Raw genomic sequence first — 25687 nt, 5'->3', positions numbered from 1 at the left:
TGTGTGTGTGTGTGTAAATTGTATACTCCATTTATAATTCAGGAGAAAAACTGTCATTTTTTTTAAAAAAAAATAGTTTTAGTATGTGCTATCCCAACTGAATATTTTAATGATTCTGACTTGTAAAATATTGGTTTGGCATCGACTAGGTTTTTTAACTTGAATTCTTCCTCTGTAAACTATCAAGATGCAACTGGATCGAGTCCACAGATAAAGTGCATAAATTAAAAAAAAAAATTGGAGATCGTACATCTGAAATTCTTTCTGAGTTGTCAAATCTTGTCCCGAATGAGGATTTGCTGAGAGGTCAAATCTTGTCCCGAATGAGGATTTGCAAATTCATGCAAATTCCATGCACCTGAATTTTCAAACATAAATTAAATTATCTGCTTGGAATATGTGTTAGTTAAAAATAATATCTACAGATAAAGAGTAAAAAAAAAAAACCCTCCTCAAAACTCTTGTGGAAGACAGGTCACTGGAAACACGTAGGATCTGGTTTGGCAGAATAGATTGTCTAGCAAAATGTAAACAGTTAAACAAATGGAAAAAAGATATTTCTGTGTCAGCTTCACCAAATTCTCCTAATCCTGGTATCATCTGGAAGCTGTTTGCTTTTCCAAATCAGTACGAGCATCTCAATCAAAATCTCACTGAACCAAATGTTAACTTCTTCTAGCCACTGCCCAGGCTAACAGTGCCCCTACCCTATCCAAAAATTTCCATGGAGGGGAAAAAAAAATAGCAGCGGTTACAGAAATGCTATTGGGCTTGATTAAATATGGATGTCATGGAAGGAGGTAGAAGAGAAACTGGAGATGCTTAGAAGCAACTCTGTGTCTCTCCCCCTCTCCCCCCCTAAATGTTTCATACATTCAGCCTTGTATGAAATCAAAGAGGTAATTGAAAACAGTTTGGCTTGTCAGGAGGAAAACAATCACCTGTTTGTTGTTCCCTTGCATGTGCCAATTTTTTCCAAATTAGAGGAGGCTGTAGTGGCTCCATTGGAGTCTTTGCAGGATAAGAGCTGGGAGTCATAAAAAGATTAGTTAGAAATCCCAGTTTTTTTTAAAAAAAAATGAAGAGTGGGGTTGTTGGGTTTTTTGTTTTTTTTTTTTTGTTCCTCAGCTCCGACATTGCAGGGAAATGTATGCATTTCGAAGGCAGCTGATGTGAAAATCCTTTGCCTGGTGCCTGGGCCTTTTGTTTCCTTTTTCATGGCAATTCCCTGCCCTTTGGCACGGATGCACTAGGAGCAAAATTAATTTCAAGACTCTCATGGAAGATGGCCTCAATGAAATTTCCCCTGCATCCTCCTCCTGGGGATAATTGGGATGTGACGTCATATGAATTGATTGTTCTTCTGAATGGTTGGGGGGGGGGGCGGAGATTGACAGGGAGAGGAGAGAGAGAGAGAGAGAGAGGAGTTCATCAGCAAACACAAACGTGCGAAACCACATTAACAGTTCCTCTGTGTTATGAGAACCTGACATCTTGGCTTCACAAACTTGATTATTGCATTGTAGCCTATAATTCTCAGGCTGGTCTTTTGCTACCTGATTATTATTATTATTTAATTCCCATTGATTTCTTCCCCCTCCTAGCAGGATCTGTTGATCCAATGTGCTGCTCCAGAGGCTGGTATAAGATGATAGAGATGGGAAACGCATCACGACAGAGAGATCCAGAGGGGATGGGCATGCCTGTTGAAACCGAGGGAGGCAAAGAGGGGGAAAAATTGGTTCCTGTGTTCTCCAGGGGTATTGTGTCAGGAGATGCAAGCAAGGGACCATGTGACGAGTGAGAAAGCTGGAGGGATTGGTTGAGATGCTAGCAGCAAGTGTGTGAGCTAAGCTGGCTCCCTCCATCACCCCTCCCTTCCTTTCTCTCCTCTCTGCTCTCTCTCTCTTTCTCTTACCCGTTCTCGCTCTCGCTCTCAGCATCTTTCTGTGATTCTGTAGGTGATACAGTCACAGCAGCATCCATGGCCTGCCTTTTGCCTTAGCCCACTCTCCTTCTGTTTTGATTCCATACATTTCTTCTCCTCCCCCCTCTCTTTTTTTTTTCTCTTTTGCTCTGACAGCTTTACGAGCGATGCATCTGAGACCCCGGCACTGAGAGTTTACATGAAGCATCTGCTCAACTGGAGTCATAATTTCCCGTATTTTTTTCAGCCTCTGTGGAAACTGAGGAATGCAATTCTGCCACCATGATGGAAGGTAGGTCTTTTGCTGCTTCTGGCTTAGGGCTTCTGCTGCTGTTTCTTAGGGCAGCTTTTGCAGGGCAGAGACGGAGGATGCTTGAGGTTCTGTCATTGAGTCTCAGTGATGAGGACTGATTAAAAAAAAAAAAGAAGGCCAGCTTGGATTATGACGATAGTTGTCTTTCCGGATAGCCTTTGCAGTGATCAAATTGTCAGTTCTTTTGGTGCATCTGAGGAGCTGTAATATTATTATTCATGTAGCTTCCCCCCCCCCCCGCCCGAGGATGGAAAATAAAATCCAGCAGTCTGTGGCCTGTAGAAATAGTCTCAGCCCAGGAAAGGAGAAAAGTAGTAGCCCCAAAAGATTGAGATATTTTTTTGGTTTGGTCTGATGCCTTCTCCCTCCACCCAATCAAAACTGATGCTTGAGAGAACATTTTAAAAAAATATGGGAGAGAGGAGATAGAATGTCAAATATCATTCTAAGCAGGTGTTCTGCAATCTTTTCAGAGGAAAGATTTTATTTTATGCAATGGAATCATTTATTTATTTATTTATTTATTTATTTATTTATTTATTTATCCTTATTTCAAGATATGCCCTTCAACTAATGGGTGGAGATCAGTAAAGGAAGAGCCTTTTGCTTGTATAATATTTGTGGTCTGAAGCCTCGAGGATGCAATCATTCTTTGCATGTGCAGCAGTTGTAGCTGTAGGTTATCGTGCTTATAGGCAGAAGTACAAAAAGTCAAGGCAGTCTCCTTGGGCCTGCAGTACAGAATAGGGTGAGCCAGTTGGGCCTTCAGGCTTTAAAACCACCCAACCTGGCTATGATCTGCTGGAGGCCCACCACATAGCCATCATGGAACCTGGGTATTTGTTAGGTCAAGATGATGCGTGGGAGCAGGACAGTAGGTAGAAGTAGGTTGTAGGCAAGCATAGCAGCTAGCCAGGGCATTTTGACTAGGGACAGCAGCAGATGGCAGCAAAGAAATAGAGACAACCTTAACTCTTTGCTGTCATCTAGTGGTGGTCTGGATTTTTCACCTAGTTGTCTGGATTTTTTTTAGATTTAGTAATTGCTTAGGGGCAATCAATTTCCACTCCAAAGAGGGTGCCTGGGACCGCTGTTGCATGTCTTGAGGGCAGTTGGTGGACACTACCCCAGGAAGCAGAAAAGAACTTCTCACTATTTTAAGTGGCAACTAATTTGGGGATGACAGAGTTGCCCAACAGTTTACTGGAGTGAAATGAATGAGAGTTTACATAAAACATTGAAGTATATACATTTACACATGTAATAGAATGAAATCCCATCTGACTGGTTTCTGGAACGGAATTTAATGAAGATGTTTGGTTTTCATCTGTTCTAAGCATCTCAAGTCCAGGCCAAAGAAAACATGTTATGGAGTTATGATAAAAATTCTGGAATGTAGATGGTATACAGATCACAATGACAGATGGAGTGATGAGGTTTAAGAGTACTAAGCACATAAATAGAGCACTTAGTACATAGAGTACTAAATCTCTATTTCTCCTGGCCTCCATGCTGTAGATCATGCAGAGATAGTTTTGGCAAGAATTGACTGACACCTGCAAAGGCCTGCGTCTCAAACCTGAAAATTGCATCCATGATGCATATTCATTCCGGATTTGTCATTTCAACACTCCCCCCATCACTACAAACCCTGCCTGGATGTTGCTTCCTTTAATCTAATCATGAGAATGCTACCTACAGCCTATTTTTGTCCATGACAAATCTTTCACTGATCTTAATAAGATTAGATTACAATTTGCCATTTTATAAACTGAGGAATTTCCAACAATGGAAATTGCCTATTTAAGGATTAAAATTCCTGAAATTGATCAGTCTTTTCCATTATAGGATATACAGTTTGAAACCGAATGATTTGAAAACTTTTACATTCTTTCTTCTAATGATGTATTTGTCTGAGTGTATTTTAAATTTCTTACCTAGTTTGCAAGATGAGTATAAATAATTGAAGCCAAGTTATGGGTTTTTTCAGGAATAGGAGGAACTATTGATCTTTTAATATATCTTATTAATAACTGGTTTCATTTTCCTTTACAAATTACTTTTTTCATGACAGACATGAGTGCTGTGTGTGATATTAGGATTAATTACCATTGTGCTTAATTTAAAATATGTGAAATAACTAAACACACAAATGATTTTTGTGGTATATACACTTATACAGTGCATTCAGAAAGTATTCAGACCCCCTTCACTTTTGTCAATTTTGTTATGCTGCAGCCTGATTCTACAATTGTTGAAATTCATTTTTTCTCATTAATCTACTCTCAGTACCCCATAATAACAAAATGAATACAGAATTTTAGAAATCTCTGTAAATGTATTAAAAAGGAAAAACTGAAATATCACATTGGCATAAGTATTCAGACCTTTCACTCAGTACTTTATTGAAGCACCTTTGGCAGCAATTACAGCCTCAAGTCTTTTGGGATATGACGCAACAAGCTTTGCATACCTGGATTGGGGAATTTTCTGCCATTCTTCCTTTCAAATCCTCTCAAGCTCAGTCAATTGAATGGCAACCATTTTCAGGTTCCTCTAGAGTAGACATGTGAAACTTGCGATGTCACGTGATGTCACGTGACATATTGGAGCTTTTTCCCCATTGCCGGCAATGGGGTGGGCTCGGTTTCTTCATGACACATCCAGCCCGCAGGCCGGCAGTTTGACACCCCTGCTCTAGAGATATTCAATAGGATTGAAGTCAGGGCTCTGGCTGGACTACCCTAGGACATTCACAGAGTTGTCCCTAAGCCATTCTTATGTTTTCTTGGCTGTGTGCTTAGGACTGTTGTCATGTTAGAAAGTGAATCTTCGGCCCAGTCTGAGGTCCTGGGGGCTGTGGAACAGGTTTTCATTGAGGATATCCCTGTACTTTGCTCCATTCAGCTTTCCCTCAATCCTGATCAGTCTCTCAGTCCCTGCTGCTGAAAAACACCTCCACAGCCTGATGCTGCCACCACCATGTTTCACTGTTGGGATGATAGTGGGCAGGTGATAAGCGGTGCCAGGTTTCCTCCAGACATAACATTTAGAATTGAGGCCAAATAGTTTAGTCTTGGTTTCATCATACCAGAGAATCTTATTCCTCATAGTCTACGAGTTCTTCAGGTGCTTTTTTTGCAAAGTCCAAGTGGGCTTTCATATGTTTTGAACTGAGGAAAGGCTTCCATCTAGCCACTCTGCCATAAAGCCCAAATCGGTCAAGGGTTGCAGTGATGGTTGTCCTTCTGGAACATTGTCCCATCTCCACATAGGATCTTTAGAGCTCAGTCAGAGTGACCATCGGGTTCTTGGTCACTTCTCTTACTAAGGCCTTCTCCCCGATTGCTCAGTTTGACTGGGCGACTAGCTCTTGGAAGAATCCTGGTTGTTCCAAACTTCTTCCATTTGAGAATTATGGAGGCCACTATGCTCTTAGTAACCTTAATTGTAGCAGAAATTTTATTGTAGCCTTCCCCAGATCTGTGCCTTACAATAATCCTGTCTCTGAGCTCTGTAGGCTGTTTTTTTGACCTCATGGTTTTTGCTTTGTTACAATATGCATCTTCAGCTATGAGGCCTTCTATAAAGAGGTGTGTGCATTTCCAAATTGTGTCCAATCAATTTAATTTACCACAGGTAGACTCCAATCAAGGTGTAGAAACATGTCAGCAATTATCAAGAGAAATGGGAGGCACCTGATCTAAATTTCAAGTTGCAAAGGGTCTGAATACTTATGCCAATGCAATATTTCAGTTTTTTTGTTTTAATAAATTTACAATCATTTCTAAAATTCTGTTTTATTTTGTCATTATGGGGTACTGATTTCAGAATAATGTTAAACATACAACAAAATAAACCTGTAATATGTGTTGGCCCAAAATAACTTAAACATGTTAAGGCTGTTTAGCATTGTTATTAATCAATTTTTAAGGCTTTATTATTCTGTCAAATTTATTGGAAAGGCAAAATAATAGTTCTTTAGTTAAGTGATGTAATCCTTACCAGAAACATTTTAAACCTGTGTTGGATGTACTATTACAAGTACAGTTTTTTAAAAAATAGTACATTACTGATCTTCATCAGTGTAGACATTGGCCAACCAATGAATAGACTGAATGAACCTCCATTTTACTATGAAGTCTTCGGAGTACTAGTATCTCTTAAGAGATACCAAACTTCCTATTAATTGATGGAGAAGCACACTGAAAGATATTTCTCTTATTTTAACGTAGCTGTTCTAATGCTAGAAGGAAATAAAATATTTTGAAGCACCTCTAGAAGAAAGAAGCAGGAGAAAGGTCCCTTCCAACTTTACTACTATTATTATTATTAAATTGAAACTTACAGAAGCAAGAACTAAGGGAAACAGGGAGATTTAAAGGAAAATATGCCATGGAAGAAAAATGATTAAAAGCACACTAGTGAAAACTGAAAATAAAATGATGAGTAAAATAATGAACTGGCCAAGATCACAATGTTGAAAAAGAAATAGTCTTGGGCTCCTGGTAATCCATTTTCATCCATTTAAGAAGACTTAAAGATCAAATAAAATAAAGCAAGTGTGGCAGGAGATGATAATCAAGAAAAGTGGTTTGAGAGCAGATCAAAATATTGCCAAAACTGTTAGTGCATTTTTATGTAGTACTGCTGAAACACAATGGAATCTGTAAATATCTGAATGCTATTCATAAAAGTAATAGCTTGGGGGAGATACTTTGAAATGGCTGGGCCAAGTTTATAGTGCTGAAACATCTTTTGGATGAATGTTTGGACCAATCCTCTGTCTTGCTTAAGATTTGAGAACTACAACTGACCTGAAAAGCAGGAAATGTATGTTATATATAAGAACTATTAATTGTTTGAAAACAGTTTGACATAAAAGTGCTATTTTTGCAGCATATATACATATGTATTCTGATTAGACATTTGTTTTCTGCATATGGTAAGGATATTAACAGAATCTAGCCTTATACATATAAGTTTCAACTACACTATCTGAACATTTTGTTTTATGGCACACAGATTGTGCCTTTATTTATTAATTACAAATGCTTTTATGCTGTTTCAGTCCTCCAATTCTAAATGGCATACAGCACAACATACCATGCCTAACATTACAGTAATTATCAGAATATGAGAATTAACATAAAGCAATGTATAAACGGTTTTCCCAGTTGCAATGTATGGCTGTGAAAGTTGGACCATAAGAAAGGCTGAGCGCAAAAGAATTGAGGCCTTTGAATTATGGTGCTGGAGAAGACTCCTGCGAGTCCCTTGGACTGCAAGGCGTTCAAACCGGCCAGTCCTAGAAAAGATCAACCCTGGCTGCTCTTTAGAAGGCCAGATCCTGAAGTTGAAACTCAAATACTTTGGCCACCTAATGAGAAGGAAGGACTCACTGGAAAAGGGCCTAATGCTGGGAAAGATTGAGGGCAATAGAAGAAGGGGATGACAGAGAATGAGATGGCTAGATGGAGTCACTGAAGCAGTAGGTGTGAACTTAAATGGACTCCAGAAGATGGTAGAGGACAGGAAGACCTGGAGGAACATTGTCCATGGGGTTGCGATGGGTCGGACACGACTTCACAATTAACAACAACAACAATGTATAAACACAAGCTGCATAAATCATGTTGCAGTCAATAAAATCATGTCACCTTATACTATGCTTCCCAAACTTCTCATTACCCCAAACCATTTATCAGAAGGTCCTTTTTACACAATGTAGGCAAAATTCTTTAAGTCAATTTAAATGTCATTAGTTAATAGACTTGTGTGTCATTATCTCCCCCCCCAAAAGTACCTTTATCCAATTTTGGGTAATTTACTGCCTTATGCAGTACAGGTAGTTCTCGACTTATGACCACAATTGAGCCCAAAGCATTTGTTGCTAAGCAACTGTTGTTTAATGAATTTTGACCCATTTTATGACCTTTCTTGTCAGAGTTGTTAAGTGAATTGCCGTGACTTTTAAGTTAGTAACACGGTTGTTAAATGAATTCAGGTTCCCCACTGACTTTGCTTCTCAAAAGGTCGCAAAAGGGATCACATGATCCCAGGACATTGCAACTGTCATAAATACATGCCAGTTGCCAATTTGATCCTAATTTTGTTCACGTGACTTTGGGAGGGGGGTGCTGCAACAATTGTAAGTGTGAAAACTGGTCATAAATCACTTTTTTCAGTGCTGTTGTAACTTCGAACAATCAGTAAGAGAGTGATTGTAAGTCGAGGATTACCTGTATCTTAAAAATAGCCCGACTGATTGGTTAGCTGGCCCATTCTTACCTCTTTCTCCAAATGCAAGTGGACTAAAATGAGTTTTTGGAAACTTCCTATAGATCCAAAGTGAAATTATGGTTCCTCTCTCTGGTGGGAGAGCTCCTTCAGGGAATCTATGTCTCCTCCTTTCAGGCTACAGAAGGAGTGGGGGACTCTGAGCAAGCCAGAGAAAGTGGTTTTGGAGCAAAGTGGTCTTGGAGATGGCCATGTCCCAGCCAGGAAGGACTTTATGGGAGATCACCAATAGCTCAAATCGCTTTTGGACATTCGTGCGTTGATCTCAATACACTTTTGATCCTGTTTAGTAATAATAACTGGACAGTTTCTTTTGTGCCTTCTTCAGAATATTTCACTACATTTCTTCCACATACTATCCATTTTTCTCCTCTCTTCATGCATTCCGTAACCATTAAAAGCACTCATCCATTATGGACTGCAGTTTGAGTAGGTATCGCTCAGGGTTTAATTTCAAAGACATTTTATATCTGTGCAAATCTTTTGCTTTATCCCTCTAGTTCAGGGGTAGGCAACCCTGGCTCTTTTATGACTCGTGGACTTCAACTCCCAGAATTCCTGAGCCAGCATGGCTGGCTCAGGAATTCTGGGAGTTGAAGTCCACGAGTCATAAAAGAGCCAAGGTTGCCTACCCCTGCTCTAGTTTATTACTTGCCCTACTCTGAATACGTAACAAACAGCCCTCAAAATTGGAAGTAAAAAATAAAAAAAATAATTCTTGCCAGCTAGAGATACTTCAGGGCAAATGAAATGACTAAGAGGTGCAGAGTGTTATCAATGGGTAGCTTCACTGGTTACACATCACCACACTGTCACTTTATGGATAAATTGAATGGGACTATTTTCATTTTCACTGCTTGTCTCTTTATGCGCCTTGTTTACTAGAACAATTTTTTCTAGGTCTCTGTTGCCTTTGCCTGCCTTCATCTGCTTTTAATGTATCAGCAGCCAACCATTTGTGTTCTTTTTCTCATTTGTTAAGATATTTTTGTTTGCTTCATCTTCAATAATGCCATGATTTCCAGCCCAGAGTTCTACAATAGATATTAAATATATTCTTTATTTTCACCATGTAATATATGAAATATTCCCGAGATTATATCTTATTGGTTAATAATTTGTTTTCTTTAGCTGAAGTTTGTGATCTGAGATTAGATCTTGTATTTTCTGACCATCTTTGCTAAGAGGATATATAGTCAGTTTGATTTTGGGGTTGCTCATTTTGTAGTTCCAATATAAATTAATTTCTAGGCTGTTGGAAGAAGGCATTTCCTGCAAACATGAATTTATCTCAGCAAAATTCTATTAGTCAGTGTTCTGCTTTATTTTGTACATATTTTTTCTATTATTCCAGATATTGCTTTGTTTCAAATTTCTATAATTAGTATGTTTCCAGTGAGAATTTGTGTTTGTTTGTGTGTTGTGTCACCAAGGTACTGCAAGTGGTCATAGAATTGTTCTGTTTCCTCTCTATATCTGGGGGAGAATAGCATCAGGTCAATATTAACCTTAAGACTGCAATTACACTTGTTTTTTCTGTTGCAGATTATCGTAGCCAAGCAGTAAATAAATAAAGTGTATGTGTTTTTCTGCTTAGGAGAGAAGATATTTATATATTTATGTAAATCTAATTGATGGATGAAAGGATGGCTGGCTGGCTGGCTGGCTGGCAAGATAGATAAAAACATAGATAGATAGATAGATAGATAGATAGATAGATAGATAGATAGATAGATAGATAGATAGATAGATAGATTCATACATACATACATACATACATACATACATACATACATACATACTGTTGGGTAGACCTTTGCAAAATCTTTCAGTAGAGTACATTTACTGAACATTTTAAAATTATGATGATCCATTTTTCAAATTCTTTTTAGTAATATATTTAGATTTCATTGAAGTTAACTGAATGCTGCTGCTACTGTCTATGAAATTCAATTAGAATTTGTGGTCATACAATGGTATAATGCTCAGTATGTTGTTGATAATTTAGTTGGGTCTTTTTTATAAAACATATTTATCAGACTTATATAGCTGCCTATTTTTTGCACCACAATCTTGAGAGGCTTATAAATAGCAATAAAAACTGCAAGCAAACAAGAAAAAAAAAATTAAACTCCCAAAGGATATACTCTGCACCCACACATCAATACCAATTCTACAGGACTCCAGCCTCAATGTACCCCCACTTGTGGGAAAACCCAGTTGTTCAAAGCTTTCTAGAAGAGGATAAGGCCCTGCCAGATCTCCAGGCTAAAGAGCCTTGCAAAATTTATACTTCACCTTAAGAGTCTTTCTATATCAGTCATTTCTTTCTGGTATGTCCTATTAATGTAACCTCTCCTTGTGATTTAGTCTCCATATTGCAAGAAAAAGCATTTTTGACGAAGAGCAGCATTTGGTAGCACAGATTTTTTTTTGATACTCTGAACCCAGAAACAGTGGTTGTAGTTTTACAAAGGGGAGAACTTGTGTGGTTGTTAGATGAATGGAGCTCTTTAAAATAATTTATAAAGCAAGACAAAAAACATAGTTGCTTTGCTGCCAATGTCATGATGAATTTCATGTATGAAGTCCGTGAGGAAGAAAGGTTATTTCCTGCAAGTGCTGAAAGAACAATGTTGCATATGAAGTAAAAACTCCCCTTGCTTTCTTCCTTAGCTTAGCTTGTCCTCACATATGCATATATCTGTGTCTGTCACTTTTGCTCTTTTAGTTCCCCCATCTTTTATGCCCTCCCTCACCAAACATTATCTTTGGACAGGTTCTCTCTTTCCCCAACCACTTCAAGAGTGTTTTTCTTCTTTTCCTTCTTCCACTTTTTATTTTACATTGTAGAATGCCCGGGATGTTTCATAATGCTACAAAATCACTGATGTCCTTGTTTGAAAAATTTATAGGCCACCTATAGTCAAAGGAGCCTCCAGACAGCAAAGAACAGACTGTGAGTTGGTCTTTGCATGTGCCGATGATCTGTGCAATCCCAGCAGGTCAATCCTTTTGGGCCATACAAAGTGGTTGCTTGGATGCATTTCAAAGTACAACAATTAATGCAGCTATGCAGCATGACGTCTACATCTGGCTATTTTTATTTTGAGGGTAAACGGCTTTCTTATCAAAAAAAAAAAAAGGTATAAGGCAAACTGCATGTGAGTGCTAGAAATGGCTTCAGCTATTATTGCTTCTAAGTGGAAGCTGCCTGAATGAAATCTGTTTTTCCTTTCCAGAGGCCATTTTAGACAAGTAGATGCATAATTCTACACATTCCTACATCAAGAAGGCAGATCAAATTTAGTTCCCAGGAAGCTAGAAGATCTTACCCACTTATCATCTAAAGTGAATAAGGTTCTTCTGGGTTTTTTTTGAGAGCCATATTATTTATAATAACAAAACATATGAAAGTATCTATTAATATGACTAATACAAAGTGTATATCTGCAGAGACTGGTACAGTATTTGCAGCTTTGTATAGTAGTTCAAGATTCTGGGTCACAGGAAATCTTCTAAATAATTCAGGCACAAGGCCACTACTTTCCAGACATTTATGCTGTAGAGGTGCACGGCAGTGAAGGGTTAGGTAATGTGTAAACACCGAGGGCAGTTTTACTTAGTTGGGCCCAATTTGCATTAAGCAGGGTCAATAGGATTTATTTTTTTAAAAATGTAGCATTTGTGGTGGTGTGCAGATGAGTTAAATTTAGAGCTATGATCCGGGGGAAGAAATTATAAGACCCACACAAATACAGCCAGACAGAACAGACTGGTTTACATCATAATGGAGCAATATGTAATCACTTAAAAGGGGCTCCCAAGAGACCATTAAGGACAGTTCGATATAAGAATTCAATGTTACTTTGAAAGCAACTCTGGACTTCTGTGATTCTACAAGTTCAGCTATGCTGAGAGGTGAGTGTGACAATCGGTGCTCACATAAGTAAATGGAAATCAATCTTTTATCCAAATGAGAGGTAGATGGAAACCCAGCCTCCTGTCCAAAATAGAGGGCCATCCAACCCAGTGTGCAGGAAGAGAAAGAGGCAAAAAAACCCAACAAACCTGAACACCGAGAGTATTTTATATACAGCACAGCACTCTATTTTGATATATAGCACACATTGGAATTCTTTTAGAATAGCTTTTTGCTTTTAAAAAAAGAAACCAATAAAGATCCTTAATAGAAATCCCTGCCTATTAATTAGTTCCAGCCCGATTTGGCAAGGAGAAACTGACCGTAGGCCAATTTACTACCATCCGTTCCCCCATCTGTAGGAACTCCTCACCTCTACATCTCTGGTCTTTCAAGAGAAAGGTGGTTTGTTGTCTTTCTAGCTCTCCTTTATAGGAAGGGCCGTCATTTTCTTTGCGTTTGACCAGAGAAAGGCACAAAATTCAGGAAGAAAGGTCACGGAGGGAGAACAGATGCACAAGCAATTAGTTTGACAATCCTTTCTCCACAGAGGGAGATGAGGGCATTTATGTTATTTCAGGACGTCTGGAAACTCAGCTGGGTAGTGAGTTTCTCCCTGCCCTCCAGCATTTTGAAGCTGCTAACTTTGAAGATGGATTGCTTTAAATTAATATTTCAATTTTTAAGATAGCCCTGATGCCGTAATGATTTTTGGAGGTTTACTCTAAACTTCTTCTTACTGCTTCTGAAGGACTGGAGAATGGAAGTGATGATGATGTGGAAAGGTCTATAGCCTTAATTGTGGGCTTGCTGAAATTCTCTTTGCCTCTTAGGAGCCTGCAGAAGAATAGAACTGATCCCCCTTCCAGTTAGATAAGGAGAATTTTGGTAAACCGAGGAGTATTTATTGGCAATTCACTTTTTTCAGTCATAATAGACTTCTGAGACATCACTTTCCACCACCTGGTTGCTATGGCGCTGTCAGAGATGCATTCATTGCAGTCAGTGAAAGAGGGAGATTTTATTCTCCTGTTTCCCAGAAAGATGGGGAAGATGGAGGCTACTGCTGATGACTCAAAGCCATTCCCTACTCTCTGAATACTGCAGATTCAGGGGGGTAGTGGCAATTTTTATACGATCCCTGCAGTCAAAAGTGCAGATGGAAGACTCAGCTGATGATACCTTATACGATACAAGGACTGCAGGGCTTCAGTGCAGCAATGCAAAGAAAGAAAATGATGGCTCATTATCTAATAGGAATGAACGTAAGTTCCAGATGGAGAGAGATGAAGTTGATTATGCTTCTTAGGCTTCCAAAAGCAAAAAAAAATCCAAAGGAATGATTTCCCCACCCCCGTTCTGTTCATTCATGTCCGATTCTCACAGACTGCCCTGATCTGTTAAGTCTTTGCAGTTTTATTGGCAAGGTTTTTCAGAAATGGTTTGCCATTGCCTCCTTGTTAGGGCTGAGAGAAGGTGACTGGCCCAAGGTCACTTGGGTGGTTTTCTACTTAAGGCAGGACTAGAACTCACCAACTCCTAGTTTTTAGCCTGATGCCTTAATCACTACACCAAACTGGCTCTCAAAGGAACAAATATATGTGGTAAACTCAACTATATGATACCAACTAAACTCAATTGTACATGATACATTTTATGGGGGAAATAAGTATAAACAGTAGGAAGAACCCTAGAATAAATAGCAGATTAAACATGAGCTAAACATGAAATTATTTGCAGCTTTTAAAACCATGGGATGCCATTTTGATTTTCTTCCCTTCCTGACCATAATTATGGCGGATTGGTGGCTAAAACCCAAAACAGAATTGTGGTACTTTTCAGCTAAGCAAAGCTTTGATTCTTGTAATTGTTGTGTGTGTAAAACTTTTAATACCTTTGGAAGCTTTTCTTTTTAATATTTCCAGAGCATTGACTTCTATTAATTCTAGTCCAACACTAGTAACAGGACACCTAGATATAGTACTAATAAAACATAACGTCTGATGGTAGGAAAAGCTATACTGCTTGTCATTAGTGATATTCAATAACCTCAGGGGTTATTATACTTGTGTATTAGAGCTATAAGAGGTATGCTGTGAAAGGAAACAATCCTTTCTCTTGTAACAAAATCCTAATGTTTGAAATGTTTTAAATTTTGCTATAAGATACTTAGTACTGTATCTTAGAAGCATTGCCCGTGAGGTGTGCTTCTAATATTTCTAGAATTGTATCAGGAAGGAAAAGCAAGCTATTAAATTAAAAAAAAAATCAATTCTAACCCTCCATGCAAGTAATGAAACCTCCATTTTCTTCTGGGATTGAAATGAAAGCATTTAAGAATCTTATCTTCCTGATTCATAAAGCTGGCAATCTGGCCCATGTTGAATCATGTTTGTCTTAGCCTCCTCACCAGGAAAATTTTCTCCTCAAAGATAGCAGGAATCCCTGTGTCTGATAGCTGCCCATCTAAGTTATACATGGTTTTAAGTCTGGGCTTAAAACAAGCACCTGAAAAAAGTCTCAAATTCAACACAGTGGAGCCATCTATTCTAATTAGTCGATGCAGTTTTACAATTGCTTCATGCGGTGAAGGAAGACATAGCCACTGAGGCTGCTCCTGAAACATTTATAGCTAGGATGATTCATGACTTCAGCAATGTAGTAAAGCTTTCAAAACAGAAGGAGAGGAAGGAAGGAAGGAAGGAAGGAAGGAAGGAAGGAAGGAAGGAAGGAAGGAAGGAAGGAAGGAGCCAAAACATTGATTGATCACAGTCTACCAAGTGGATTGTTCTAAACTGTCATGCAGGTGATACTTTCAGCTGCAATTAATGGATGGGCTCACAAGGATTCCACAATTAAAAAAAAACTTTTAAACCTTTCTCCTAAATTACTCAGAGCCTGCACAATGCCTTTAGTTTACCTATCCTCTTTTGTAGAGCAAAGGATACGATCTGTTCCACATGCAGTCTGGTTCTTTTATTGAAGTTGGAAAGTTTAGGGATGTAAATAAAGAAAAAGGAACAGCCAACCTGATGAGTGGGGTCTGGAATTGCTCACTACGAGGAAAGGTTTCTGGGATCTCTAGCTTGGAATGAAGAATAGATGGAGACATGCTAGAACAGTGTTTCTCAACGTTGGTGTGTGGATTTCAACTCCCAGAATTCCCCAACCAGCCATGCCTCCTGAGGAATCCTGGGAACTGAAATCCATTCATCTTCAAGTTGCCTAGATTGAGAAATATTGTGCTAGAATCATAAAATAATGGCTGAATGAGATCATATAGATAGCTGTTTCTCTCTCTTAGGTTTAGAACTCAGAGTCATTTGCTAAAACCAGTAGAGCAGTGTTTCCCAAACTTGACAATTTTAAGGCATGAGGACTTCCAACTCCCAGAATTCCACAGCCAGCAACGCTTCCAGTAGAGGAAGAATGAGCACCAGTATAAGAAATATCTTTTTTTAAAAAAACAACAACAGAGCAGCTAATGCTTTTTAAAACCTTTTGCTGATTCCAAGGGGGTTATAAGGATTCTCTCAAGGAAGATTTGGATGTGGCACAAAACACCTGAAACTAAATCTAGTATTTAGTGAGAGTGTCAAGTAATCCAGAAGGAGACATTCCACCTTCCAGATTTGTTGATTTAGGAAGTGTCTTTTAAAGCAGCTTGCTTCCAGTTTTTATGAGAAACACTTTTTATAGGCTTTAATCTAGTGAGTAAGTCATAACCTCCCTGACAAAAAGCTGATTCCCCCCCCCCAATAATCCCTGTTTATTTTGAGGTTATAATGTACTGCATCAGAGCGTTGTACTGTATCAGGGTATCCTTGAAAAATATGTTTTATCAAAGATATTTCTTTTAAAATTTCTTAATTATTTGAGATCTGAATATGGCTTAGAGCCCACGTACCTTTAAGACTGCATTTTCCTATCAGAATATTCTTTCTGGGAGAAGCTTTTGGTCATGTCTGTTTTCATGAAGTAAAGGTTATAGAAGCTGGAAGCTTTTGCTTTCTAGACCATGTTTCCCAAACTTGACAATTTTAAGGCATGAGGACTTCAACTCCCAGAATTCCACAGCCAGCAACGCTGGCTGTGGAATTCTGGGAGTTGAAGTCCACATGCCTTAAAATTGTCAAGTTTGGGAAACACTGTTCTAGACTCATAGAAAACTGCCTCCTTAGTAGTAAGGCTTCCTGCATCTTCTCTAACGTTCTGGAAAATTACTGAAGACAGAACTTTAATAGCATTTGAATAGACTATTGTTGCTGTCTTTAATTTATTTCATTCTGAATGACTTAAAATCGATTTATTCCCTGAAATGTTATTTGGTTTTGTTTATTTTTCATTACTATTATTATCCTTGTATTTTGTAACTTTGATTGGCTGTTGACTTTACATTTATTTGTATTTAGTGTGGATTTTTTTAAAAACCACTATAACTCTACGTCGATGCAGCAGTATTTATTTATTTGGAAAAATTATATAGTCACCTACTTTCTCATAGAATATAAATAGACTGATGAATCAAGGAATGCATGAATATTTCAGGGCATGCTACTTTTTCCATGAGCCTGCCTGCAAGGCTAAGTAATTGAGAAGAAACCTTTTTCCAAGGGCAATTATTTGTCCCAAAGTAGAATACGGTGGCTTATTATGGGATATTTTTATCATTAGTCTCTAAACTGTTGATTGTTTTCACTATGAGAACTGCAACTAACTTCTGTAAATACAACAACTTATATTTGATTAAATATAAATATTTAAATATAAATATTTAAATCTGATTTTGACAGCTATTTCTGTTTTGTGGCAGTTATTTTCATAGTTATTTTATGACAGTAACTTCTTTGGTCTGAGGGCCCTTTAGAATGAAATGAAATGTAGAACATAATGTAAGAATATATTGTTAAAGAAAAATCTTCATCAGGGTCCAGTCCAAGCTGGGAATAAACAAAATGGAGACTGCTTTAGAAAGAAGGTTGTAGTTTATTGAAGAGCAAAGCCAGACAGAAGCATGGCTCTGGGAAAGGTGATCACATGTAGCTGGGAGTGGTGGGTTTTTATACCTTCTTGGGCTTTTGAGTTTTTTTCCCTGTTCCTGTCTGAGGCATGTACTTTGACCTGAGTCTGAGTGTGCCCTTTTGGTATTGGTGGATTAATCCTATTATGTCCCCAAAGATTATGCCTTTTAGAGTTTAGGCGGGGTATGTAGTTTTTATGGGTCCCTTTCTTCCTAATCCCATCAGCTCTAAGCTTCCTTGTGCCAGTCTTTCTGAAAGGATTATGATATCTGCATTTCTACAGAGCTGGTTTCTGCTTGGGGGAGGGAGACTTGGGGCTATTAAGAAAAACTTTTTAAGATCATTTGAGGAAATATAATATTCTGCATTTTTAATATTTCCTTCTCTGGGGGGAGCTGACTTCCCACAATGTTATGTAAAGGTGCAAGGGCCTAAGCCATGGGTAGGCAACCCAAAACACTCAAAGAGCCACTTGGACCCGTTTCCCACCAAAAACAAAACACCGGGAGCCGCAAAACCCTTTTGATATCTAAAATGAAGATAACACTGCATATATCCTTTTTTACCTTTATTATAGGTGTGTGTGTGTGTGTGTGTGTGTGTGTGTGTGTGTACACACACACACACACACACACACACACACTAAAAATAAAAGTAAAAATATCACTCTTGGGAATATCCATACTATTAAAACAATGATCACCAAGAGAATGCTTTAAGAGAATAAAATTACATACACACACAGGTAAAAAAAGTGTTATCTTCATTTTAGATGTCAAAAGGGTCTCTCTCTCTGTCTCTCTCCCTCCCTCCCTCTCTATCTGCCTTTGGTCTGCCACTCCTCTTCCCCCACTCTCTTTCTTTCTTTCTCTCTCTTTCCTCTCTCTCTCTCTCCCTCCCTCTCTCTCTTTCTCTCTCTCTCTTTCTCCCCCCCCCCATCTGCTGCTCACCTGGCAAGCTTCAAGCTGTTGTCCAACAATCTCAGGGGTAACCAACCTTGTCTCTTTTATGACTCATGGACTCATGGACTTCAACTCCCAGAATTCCTGAGTCAGCCTAGCTGGGCTAGCTAGCTCTCTCCTGCCCTTCCTGCTTCCTGCAGAGACGCAGCAAAGGGAGGAGCTCCGCCCTGTAAGCTTTTCAGCTCCTCGGAGAACACTGTGAGTGCACTCTCTTTTACACACACGCACACACACACACAACACACACACACGGGGGGGGGGAGAGAGAGAGAGAGAGAGAGAGAGAGAGAAGCAGGGAAGCGCAATTGCCTCTCTCTGTCTCTGTCTCTCTCTGCAAAGGCAGAGGAGGCTGGGAGCCACAGGGGAAGGCTCAAAGAGCCGCATGCGGCTCCGGAGCCGCAGGTTGCCGACCTGTGCCCTAAGCCCTAAGCAACTGAAAGTAAAGCATTTTGACATTTACATCTGACTGTGGTCTGAAGTTTCATTTACTGTCTGTCAGATATATAAAGGTGTAACCAAAATAATTGGTGTCAGGCCAAGAATGTGTGGAAGTTGCCTAAAACTGACATGGCCAATGTTTAGGCAGGAATGGTATATAACTTCATTACATGGGTTCCTTTTTGTTCCATATCAAAGCTGAGACCAAGCTAATAAATGCTGTCAGATCTCCACTTCTGGCACTGCAAGAGACAAAACATTCTTAGCCAGTTTGTCCCCCTTGACTACTAGAGAATGCACCCAACAATTCAACTTAAGAGAAAATATTTCACTGGATGTTTTAGTGCTTTCTTTATTTGGTATTATTTGAAACAGACATTTTTATGAACAATTGAATTAATTATGTTTTTGCTGGTTATTACCTTGGTCTGTTTGATACACTGAGTATTTAATTAGCTGTGATATGTACTCTAATATCTTACTTCCTTATTAATTTACAGCCCTTTGCCCATAGTGATGGCTTAACTAGATCTTAAAATAATAGCAAGGTTATTATTTTTGTATAAACAGCAATGAATGGAGAGGGTAAAGTGCTTAGGTAGAGTGTTTAAGGGATATCCCCAGAGAGCTGTGACATGTTTTTGTCAACTAATAATTGTGCCCAGTTTTATGAAAATATAATTAGATATTTGTAGACTACCTCATCCAGCAATAACTAGCTGTTTATAAATTACCCAAATTGTAAAATTAGAGGCCAAATGTCAGAACTGAAAAGGAGAGACTAATTTTGTGTTTCTCATATTTTCCCATATATCCATTTGGGCATCCCAGGTTTATTTGCTATAACAGGGTCTGAAAGAGTTTTATAGAATTATATTTCTATATTCAGTTTGATTAATGCCACTATATGTGAAGTATTGGATCTTGTCAATTGTTTTGCTGCTAGCTTGTTTCTAGACTCAGCTTGGGGCTTTTAAAGTCTAAATATTTTGGAACCTAGAGTTGTCTTCACCAAGATCCCTTCCTATAATACTTCAGACCCTAGGGGAACTTGTGCACTCCTTTCATTCCACAGATCTTCACAAACCAAATTATTGATCATGAGCATCTTCACTGCTGTATTGGTTGAACTACCAGATCTATGGATGAGGCAGTCCATGCTCCTGATGGCCAATAGGGAAACACACCTCAAGATATCTTCTCCCTTCCTTAAAACCTGCATTCAAAAAAGGATGAATGGTCACTACCTCTCCCAAGCACAGCTATAAATCTCAGTTTTCCAAGCACTAATCCCAAACTCTAGAATAGGTTACCCGGCAGACACAACATGGCTTGATTGATTTCTTTATTGCATGAAGCTATATAGACAGATATGTCTATGCAGTAACATAAAGTTCTCTGGGTATAGGTTGGTAGGTAATAGGTCAGTATGGGTATGGTTATGGGTGTGTCTTTGCGCCAAGTTTTAAACTCTAGCCCAGTGGTTCTCAACCTTTCTAATGCCGCGACCCCATAATACAGTTCCCCATGTTGTGGTGACCCCCAACCACTTATACATCACAGGGTGCCAGGGGCGTGGCCAAAGGAAAGGGGGAAAAATGGCGGACAGCCTTGTTTGGCGACCCCCGTGAAATGGTCGTTCGACCCCAAATGGGGTCCCAACCCACAGGTTGAGAACCACTGCTCTAGCCTTTCTTCTCCCATCTTTCTCAGTCAATGGAAATGTGACAATTTTTTTTTCACTATTAGTACTGATGTAATAGGTCTGAGGACTGCTGGTTCTTGCCTTGCCAGCCTCATTCCTAAGAGTAGCAGGTTTCAATGTGTGCCAGCCTCAAACAGGAGCCAAGGTGAGCCAAGGAGTTGATATGGGGGTTGAACTTAAAATTCTTACCAATAGGAAAGATTTTACTGTTACAATGTGTTCTTTCTGCAGTTCCTCTTGTGCCACAGCTGATCTGGAAGTTATCAGCTCAGTTCTACATTGACAGTGTAGAAACCCTGGCATGCAGCACTAAATAGGGAATGGCACCTATTGCTTATATGAGAATACCTTCAGAAAAGTTTGTCCTATTCTTCTAAGTTTCTGATGTCGTTTTATGGCATTGAGTCTTCCTGACATTGAAAAGACTAGAGCAGGGGTAGGCAACCTTGGCTCTTTTATGATTCATGGACTTCAACTCCCAGAATTCCTGAGCCAGTCCACAAGTCATAAAAGAGCCAAGGTTGCCTACCCCTGGACTAGAGCATCAAATAATATTTTTCTTGTTTTTGTAAGCAAGAGTTTATCATTGCTGTATTTATTTTTTCTTTAAAGAAATTCAGACATAAAATTAACAAATAAATAAAAAAATTTTCCCATTGGTAAAAAATTATAGAAAACATATTCCTATTGCTAAATCTGAATATATAAACACAGATTAAGGAGACAAAGCCATTGTGTAAAACAAAGAGGTATTTAAAGAAATACAATAAAAAAGGCACAAATTATTTTTTCTTATTCTTTTTCAAATTGACAAGAGGTTTGAAGGATGTTAGTCCCTATAGAAATGTATTCACTTACACCTCAGCGAGGAGAAGATGGATAAATTACATGTAGAGTAAATAGAGTTGATATGGGATTAAAAAGTATTATTTAGATTATGAATAATTTTTAGTTTTTTTAATTTGGAATTGCTTATATTGTTATTTTTGTTTTTTTCTTTTATATATATATATTTTATTTGCTTAAATTTGTTTTGTATTCGAGTTAAAGTACATTATTGATTTTGTTATTTGTATAGTTGGATAAGTTTATTTAGAATTTGTTTGCTTATTTGTAACCCTGTAACCAGCTCTGGGAAGTGAGGGGGGGGAGGGGGTTATTTTAGGGGGGGATATTATTAAAAACTTGTATAAAACTTTTCAATAAAAAAAGAGAAATGTATTCACTTATAAGTACTGGTTTATTTCACAATGATATGTGTACGTTTTTTTAGTTTCCATTTGCCATTTGACATGTATACTTGAAGCATGAAAATCATATCTATATGCTACTAAAATTCTGATTCCTGCGTAACCTATAACTGGGCAAAACCATAGGGCAAAACTTTTTGAACAAAATGGGCTAACCTACAGAATATGTCCAGGAACCATGATTCCCATGCAATTGAAATTTGACAAATTTGATAAAACATTTTATGACATAAACATTATCATAAAACAGTTTATGACATAATACAAAATGTCACAAACATTTCCTGTGCTGATGTTTGTGCTGTACAGTTCAACATGAGCTATTTTCACCCCAACGTTTCCAGTGAAGGCAGTATATTAGATGCTCTGTCATTGTTGAAGATCTTGAGGAATCTGGTACGAAATATCTCTGAAATGATGATCAATGGGGCACCGATTGTCTAGTAAATATTAACAGTAAATCTCAATAAATTCAATAGTACTTGGTAGAGACTATATGTTAAAAAATCTGTAGTTTATACCTTCAGTTATTTACACAAAATACTGTAATGGTGTCTGCAGAGAAAAAGTCAGATCCTGGGTGTACTCAACTGTTAACTCATCAAGGTCATCTGTGGATTGCTGTTCTAAGATAAAACATTCTTAGAATTCAGAGATTTGAAAAATCTTTATTCGTAATCTATTCTAGCATTCTTTCTCACAGCTGTCAGCAGAAGGCTGGAATAGGCCATAACAAGAAATCAATGCAAGGGTGTCTCACTCATTTTCAATGACATCTGCCATTCAGATCTACCACCCTTCCTCTGACACTTCATCTATGTGTATAGGTCAGGGGTAGGCAACCTTGGCTCTTCTATGACTCGTGGACTTCAACTCAATTCTGGGAGTTGAAGTCCACAAATCATGAAAGAACCAAGGTTGCCTACCCTTGGAATAGGTAGTTTTGACTTACAACAGTTAGTCTAATGACTGTTCAAAGTTACAATGTCACTGAAAAAAAGTCACTTAGGACCATTTTTCATACTTAGGACCGTTGCAGCATCCCTGGATCATGTGATCAAAATTCAGATGCTTGGCATTGATGACGGTTGCCATGTCTCAGGGTCACACAATCACCTTTGGCGACCTTCTGACAAGCAAAGTCAATGGGGAAGCCAGATTCATTTAACAATCATCTTACTAACTTAACAACTGCAGTGATTCACTCAGCAACTGTGGCAAGAAAGATTGTAAAATGGGGGGAAACTCACTTAACTCTCTCACTTAGTGACAGAAATTTTGGGCTCGACTGTGGTTGTAAGTCGAGAACTACCCTGTATTAAAAAAAATTAGTTTGGTGTAGTGGTTCAGAAACCTAGGAGAGTGAAATCTAGTTCTGCCTTAGGCACAAAGCCAGCTGAAGGACTGTGAGCCAGTCCTTGTCTCTCAGCCCTGGGAAGCAGACAATGGCCAATCCCTTCCGAAAAATGCAAGGATTGTCCAGACAGTTGCCAAGAGTCAAAAATTCATTCAAAGGGACATATACAAAAGTTGGTATGTGTGGTGTCTAGATACCATTGATAACCTTATCCTCAGTGAACTGGTCTAATACTTTTTAAAAATAATTGAAATTAGTGGCTCTCATGATATCCTCCCAGATTTCTTAGGCCTTGGAAATCTTCTCATTCAGTGTTTGGGAAGGAGGGGCATATTTTCCAAACTCTATATTACAGCCTTCCTCACTTTATTTGCTACTTCTATATTACAGTCTTCCCCACTTTATTTGCTGTGTTTCTAGGCAAAAACAAAAACAAAAACCCAGAGTTGCAATCCTGCCACATATGGGGATAGTTCCAATCCTTGGATCATGAAGAAAAAAATCGGCCCTTTGATTTTTCCAGGGTCAGCAGTGACATTGGCTGTTTGTGCTGTTTTTAAAACAGGGTTCATTGGATGGAATTGCTGGCCCTTTGGGGGCTTTTCTTTTTTAACTGTATGGACTTGACAAGAATTCTGCCTCACTGCTCTTAATTTTATTTACTCCTAATCTTAAAGTAGCCACTCAAACCCTGTTGGAATCAATAGTGCTTGTTTGCTGCAGGTAGCCTGTCCCGTTGAGGAACTCATACAATTAACTTGCTTACTGTTAAGGCTTCTTTTGTTTTAATCTATCTAAATCGATGAGTTGGTTGTCTAATTTTCTGGCTGACTAAATTTGGCTAGATCATCCATTGTTCTGAATGGCTGTTTCTTTCTGAAAATCCTCTTGGAGTTCAACTCAATGCATGATGACTACATAGCCATATATATATTGTTTTCTTAACAATAATCTCCAGGGGGGGGGGTTGCCCAAAGCTTCTACAGAGATGCCTTTTTTTATATACTTCCGAATCTAATCTTCAGCTTTGTGATCTCCTGGTGATTTCCCATCCAATCAGGTCTGACCCTGCTTAGCATTTTTCAAGATCAGCCAAAGTCAGCTAGTTGCTGACCATTAAGCATGTGGCCCAATAGGCCAGGGGTAGACAACCTTGACTCTTTTATGACTTGTGGACTTCAACTCCCAGATTTCCTGAGCCAGCATGGCTCAGGAATTCTGGGACATGAAGTCCACGAGTCATAAAAGAGCCAAGGTTGCCTATCCTGCAATAGGCCATATAGAACATAAGCGAGACCATAAACTGAAAAAAAAACCACTGGCTAGACTGGAAACATTTAATTATATTTTAGATGACATAATAATTATTATTGATAAGTAATGTAGACTTTTGTTTATTGTTGGAGATTTATTTATGCTTCTGGTGCTACCTCCATTCTGTAAGTTTGTGATGAACTGTCACTCTTTCAAACTCTACCTTCAAATTGTAAAGCTGTGACTTTTCAATCTATATAAAGACTGACGCTTTGCATCGTGTACTTTAAAAATATCTAGTGTGCACAACATTGCAGCTGGATTGCAATGTTATTTGTCCAGTATTTATACTTCATAAATGAGACTTAAGCCGGCAGAATGAATATTTTCAAATATTTTCAAAATGGGTTTAAGGATGCATGTCCCTTCAAAAGCAATCTCTCTAACTTTGATTTGACTAAGTAATTTGGATGTCCCTATCACTGTAGGGATTGCCATGGTCTCTGTGCAAATGTATAGTATTATTTGTGTTTTAAATGAATAATCCTTCATCTGTAAGAAACTTTATTTATATTCCAACGGACACAGTGGTCACTAAAAGTCCAAATATCAACATACATATTATAACTTATTTTTTGGGTTGGTTCCTAGCTGGCCTTAATTTAAAATGTTTAATTTTCCAAGGCACATCAGAGCAGGCTAATTTTTCCATGTGTTTTAACTGCTGCAGATGTAATATTTGATACTTACTATGTGTGTGTGTGAGAGAGAGAGGGGGGGGGAGGGAGGGAGGGAGGGAGGGAGGGAGGGAGAGAGAGAGAGAGAGAGAGAGAGAGACCTTTTGATGGGCCAAAAGGTTCAGCTCGTTGAAGGTTGCTTGCAAACTTGCTAGGTTATTGGAGGGAAATTTTATGTTTGTTATTATTTTTCTCTCAAGACAATTTGTCAGAATGCCAATGCATTTTATGTTTTTTTTTAAATAGAAAGGAATACCTAGAAATGTTTTCCAAAGCAAATTACCTATTATGTATAATTTTTATTAAAACTTTTAAACCAGAAAATAAAAGTTTCCCAAACTAAAAGAAAGAAAGAAAGAAAGAAAGAAAGAAAGAAAGAAAGAAAGAAAGAAAGAAAGAAAAAAGAAAACCAAAGCAGAACAGCCACTACCCACCTCCTACTACAGGGAGGTGGAGTCTATTCAATCCACCTGCCCCAGGCACCTGATGGGCCAGTGCTGT

General features: G+C 38.5%; 1 protein-coding gene across 17 annotated transcripts in view; it reads left to right on the top strand.

The window, feature by feature from the left end:
• Window positions 1–1731: 1731 nt before the first annotated feature.
• The window catches only part of SGIP1 (SH3GL interacting endocytic adaptor 1), a 115823-nt gene continuing 91867 nt past the window's right edge, over window positions 1732–25687 (top strand). For 15 of the 17 annotated variants that reach the window (XM_039329086.1, XM_039329084.1, XM_039329076.1 and 12 more), the window contains exon 1: window positions 13507–13727. In XM_039329086.1, coding sequence (XP_039185020.1) covers window positions 13532–13727 — 196 coding nt within the window. In that variant the 5' untranslated portion in view covers window positions 13507–13531. Of the gene's footprint in view, window positions 2220–13506; window positions 13728–25687 lie in introns of those variants that run through there. The other 2 variants (XM_039329078.1, XM_039329075.1) reach the window with 1 other exon arrangement.

Source organism: Crotalus tigris, unplaced genomic scaffold, assembly GCF_016545835.1.
Source record: "Crotalus tigris isolate CLP2741 ecotype Arizona unplaced genomic scaffold, ASM1654583v1 scf7180000024387.2241675, whole genome shotgun sequence".
Taxonomy (NCBI): domain Eukaryota; kingdom Metazoa; phylum Chordata; class Lepidosauria; order Squamata; family Viperidae; genus Crotalus; species Crotalus tigris.
This window is presented reverse-complemented; position numbering and strand designations above follow the sequence as displayed.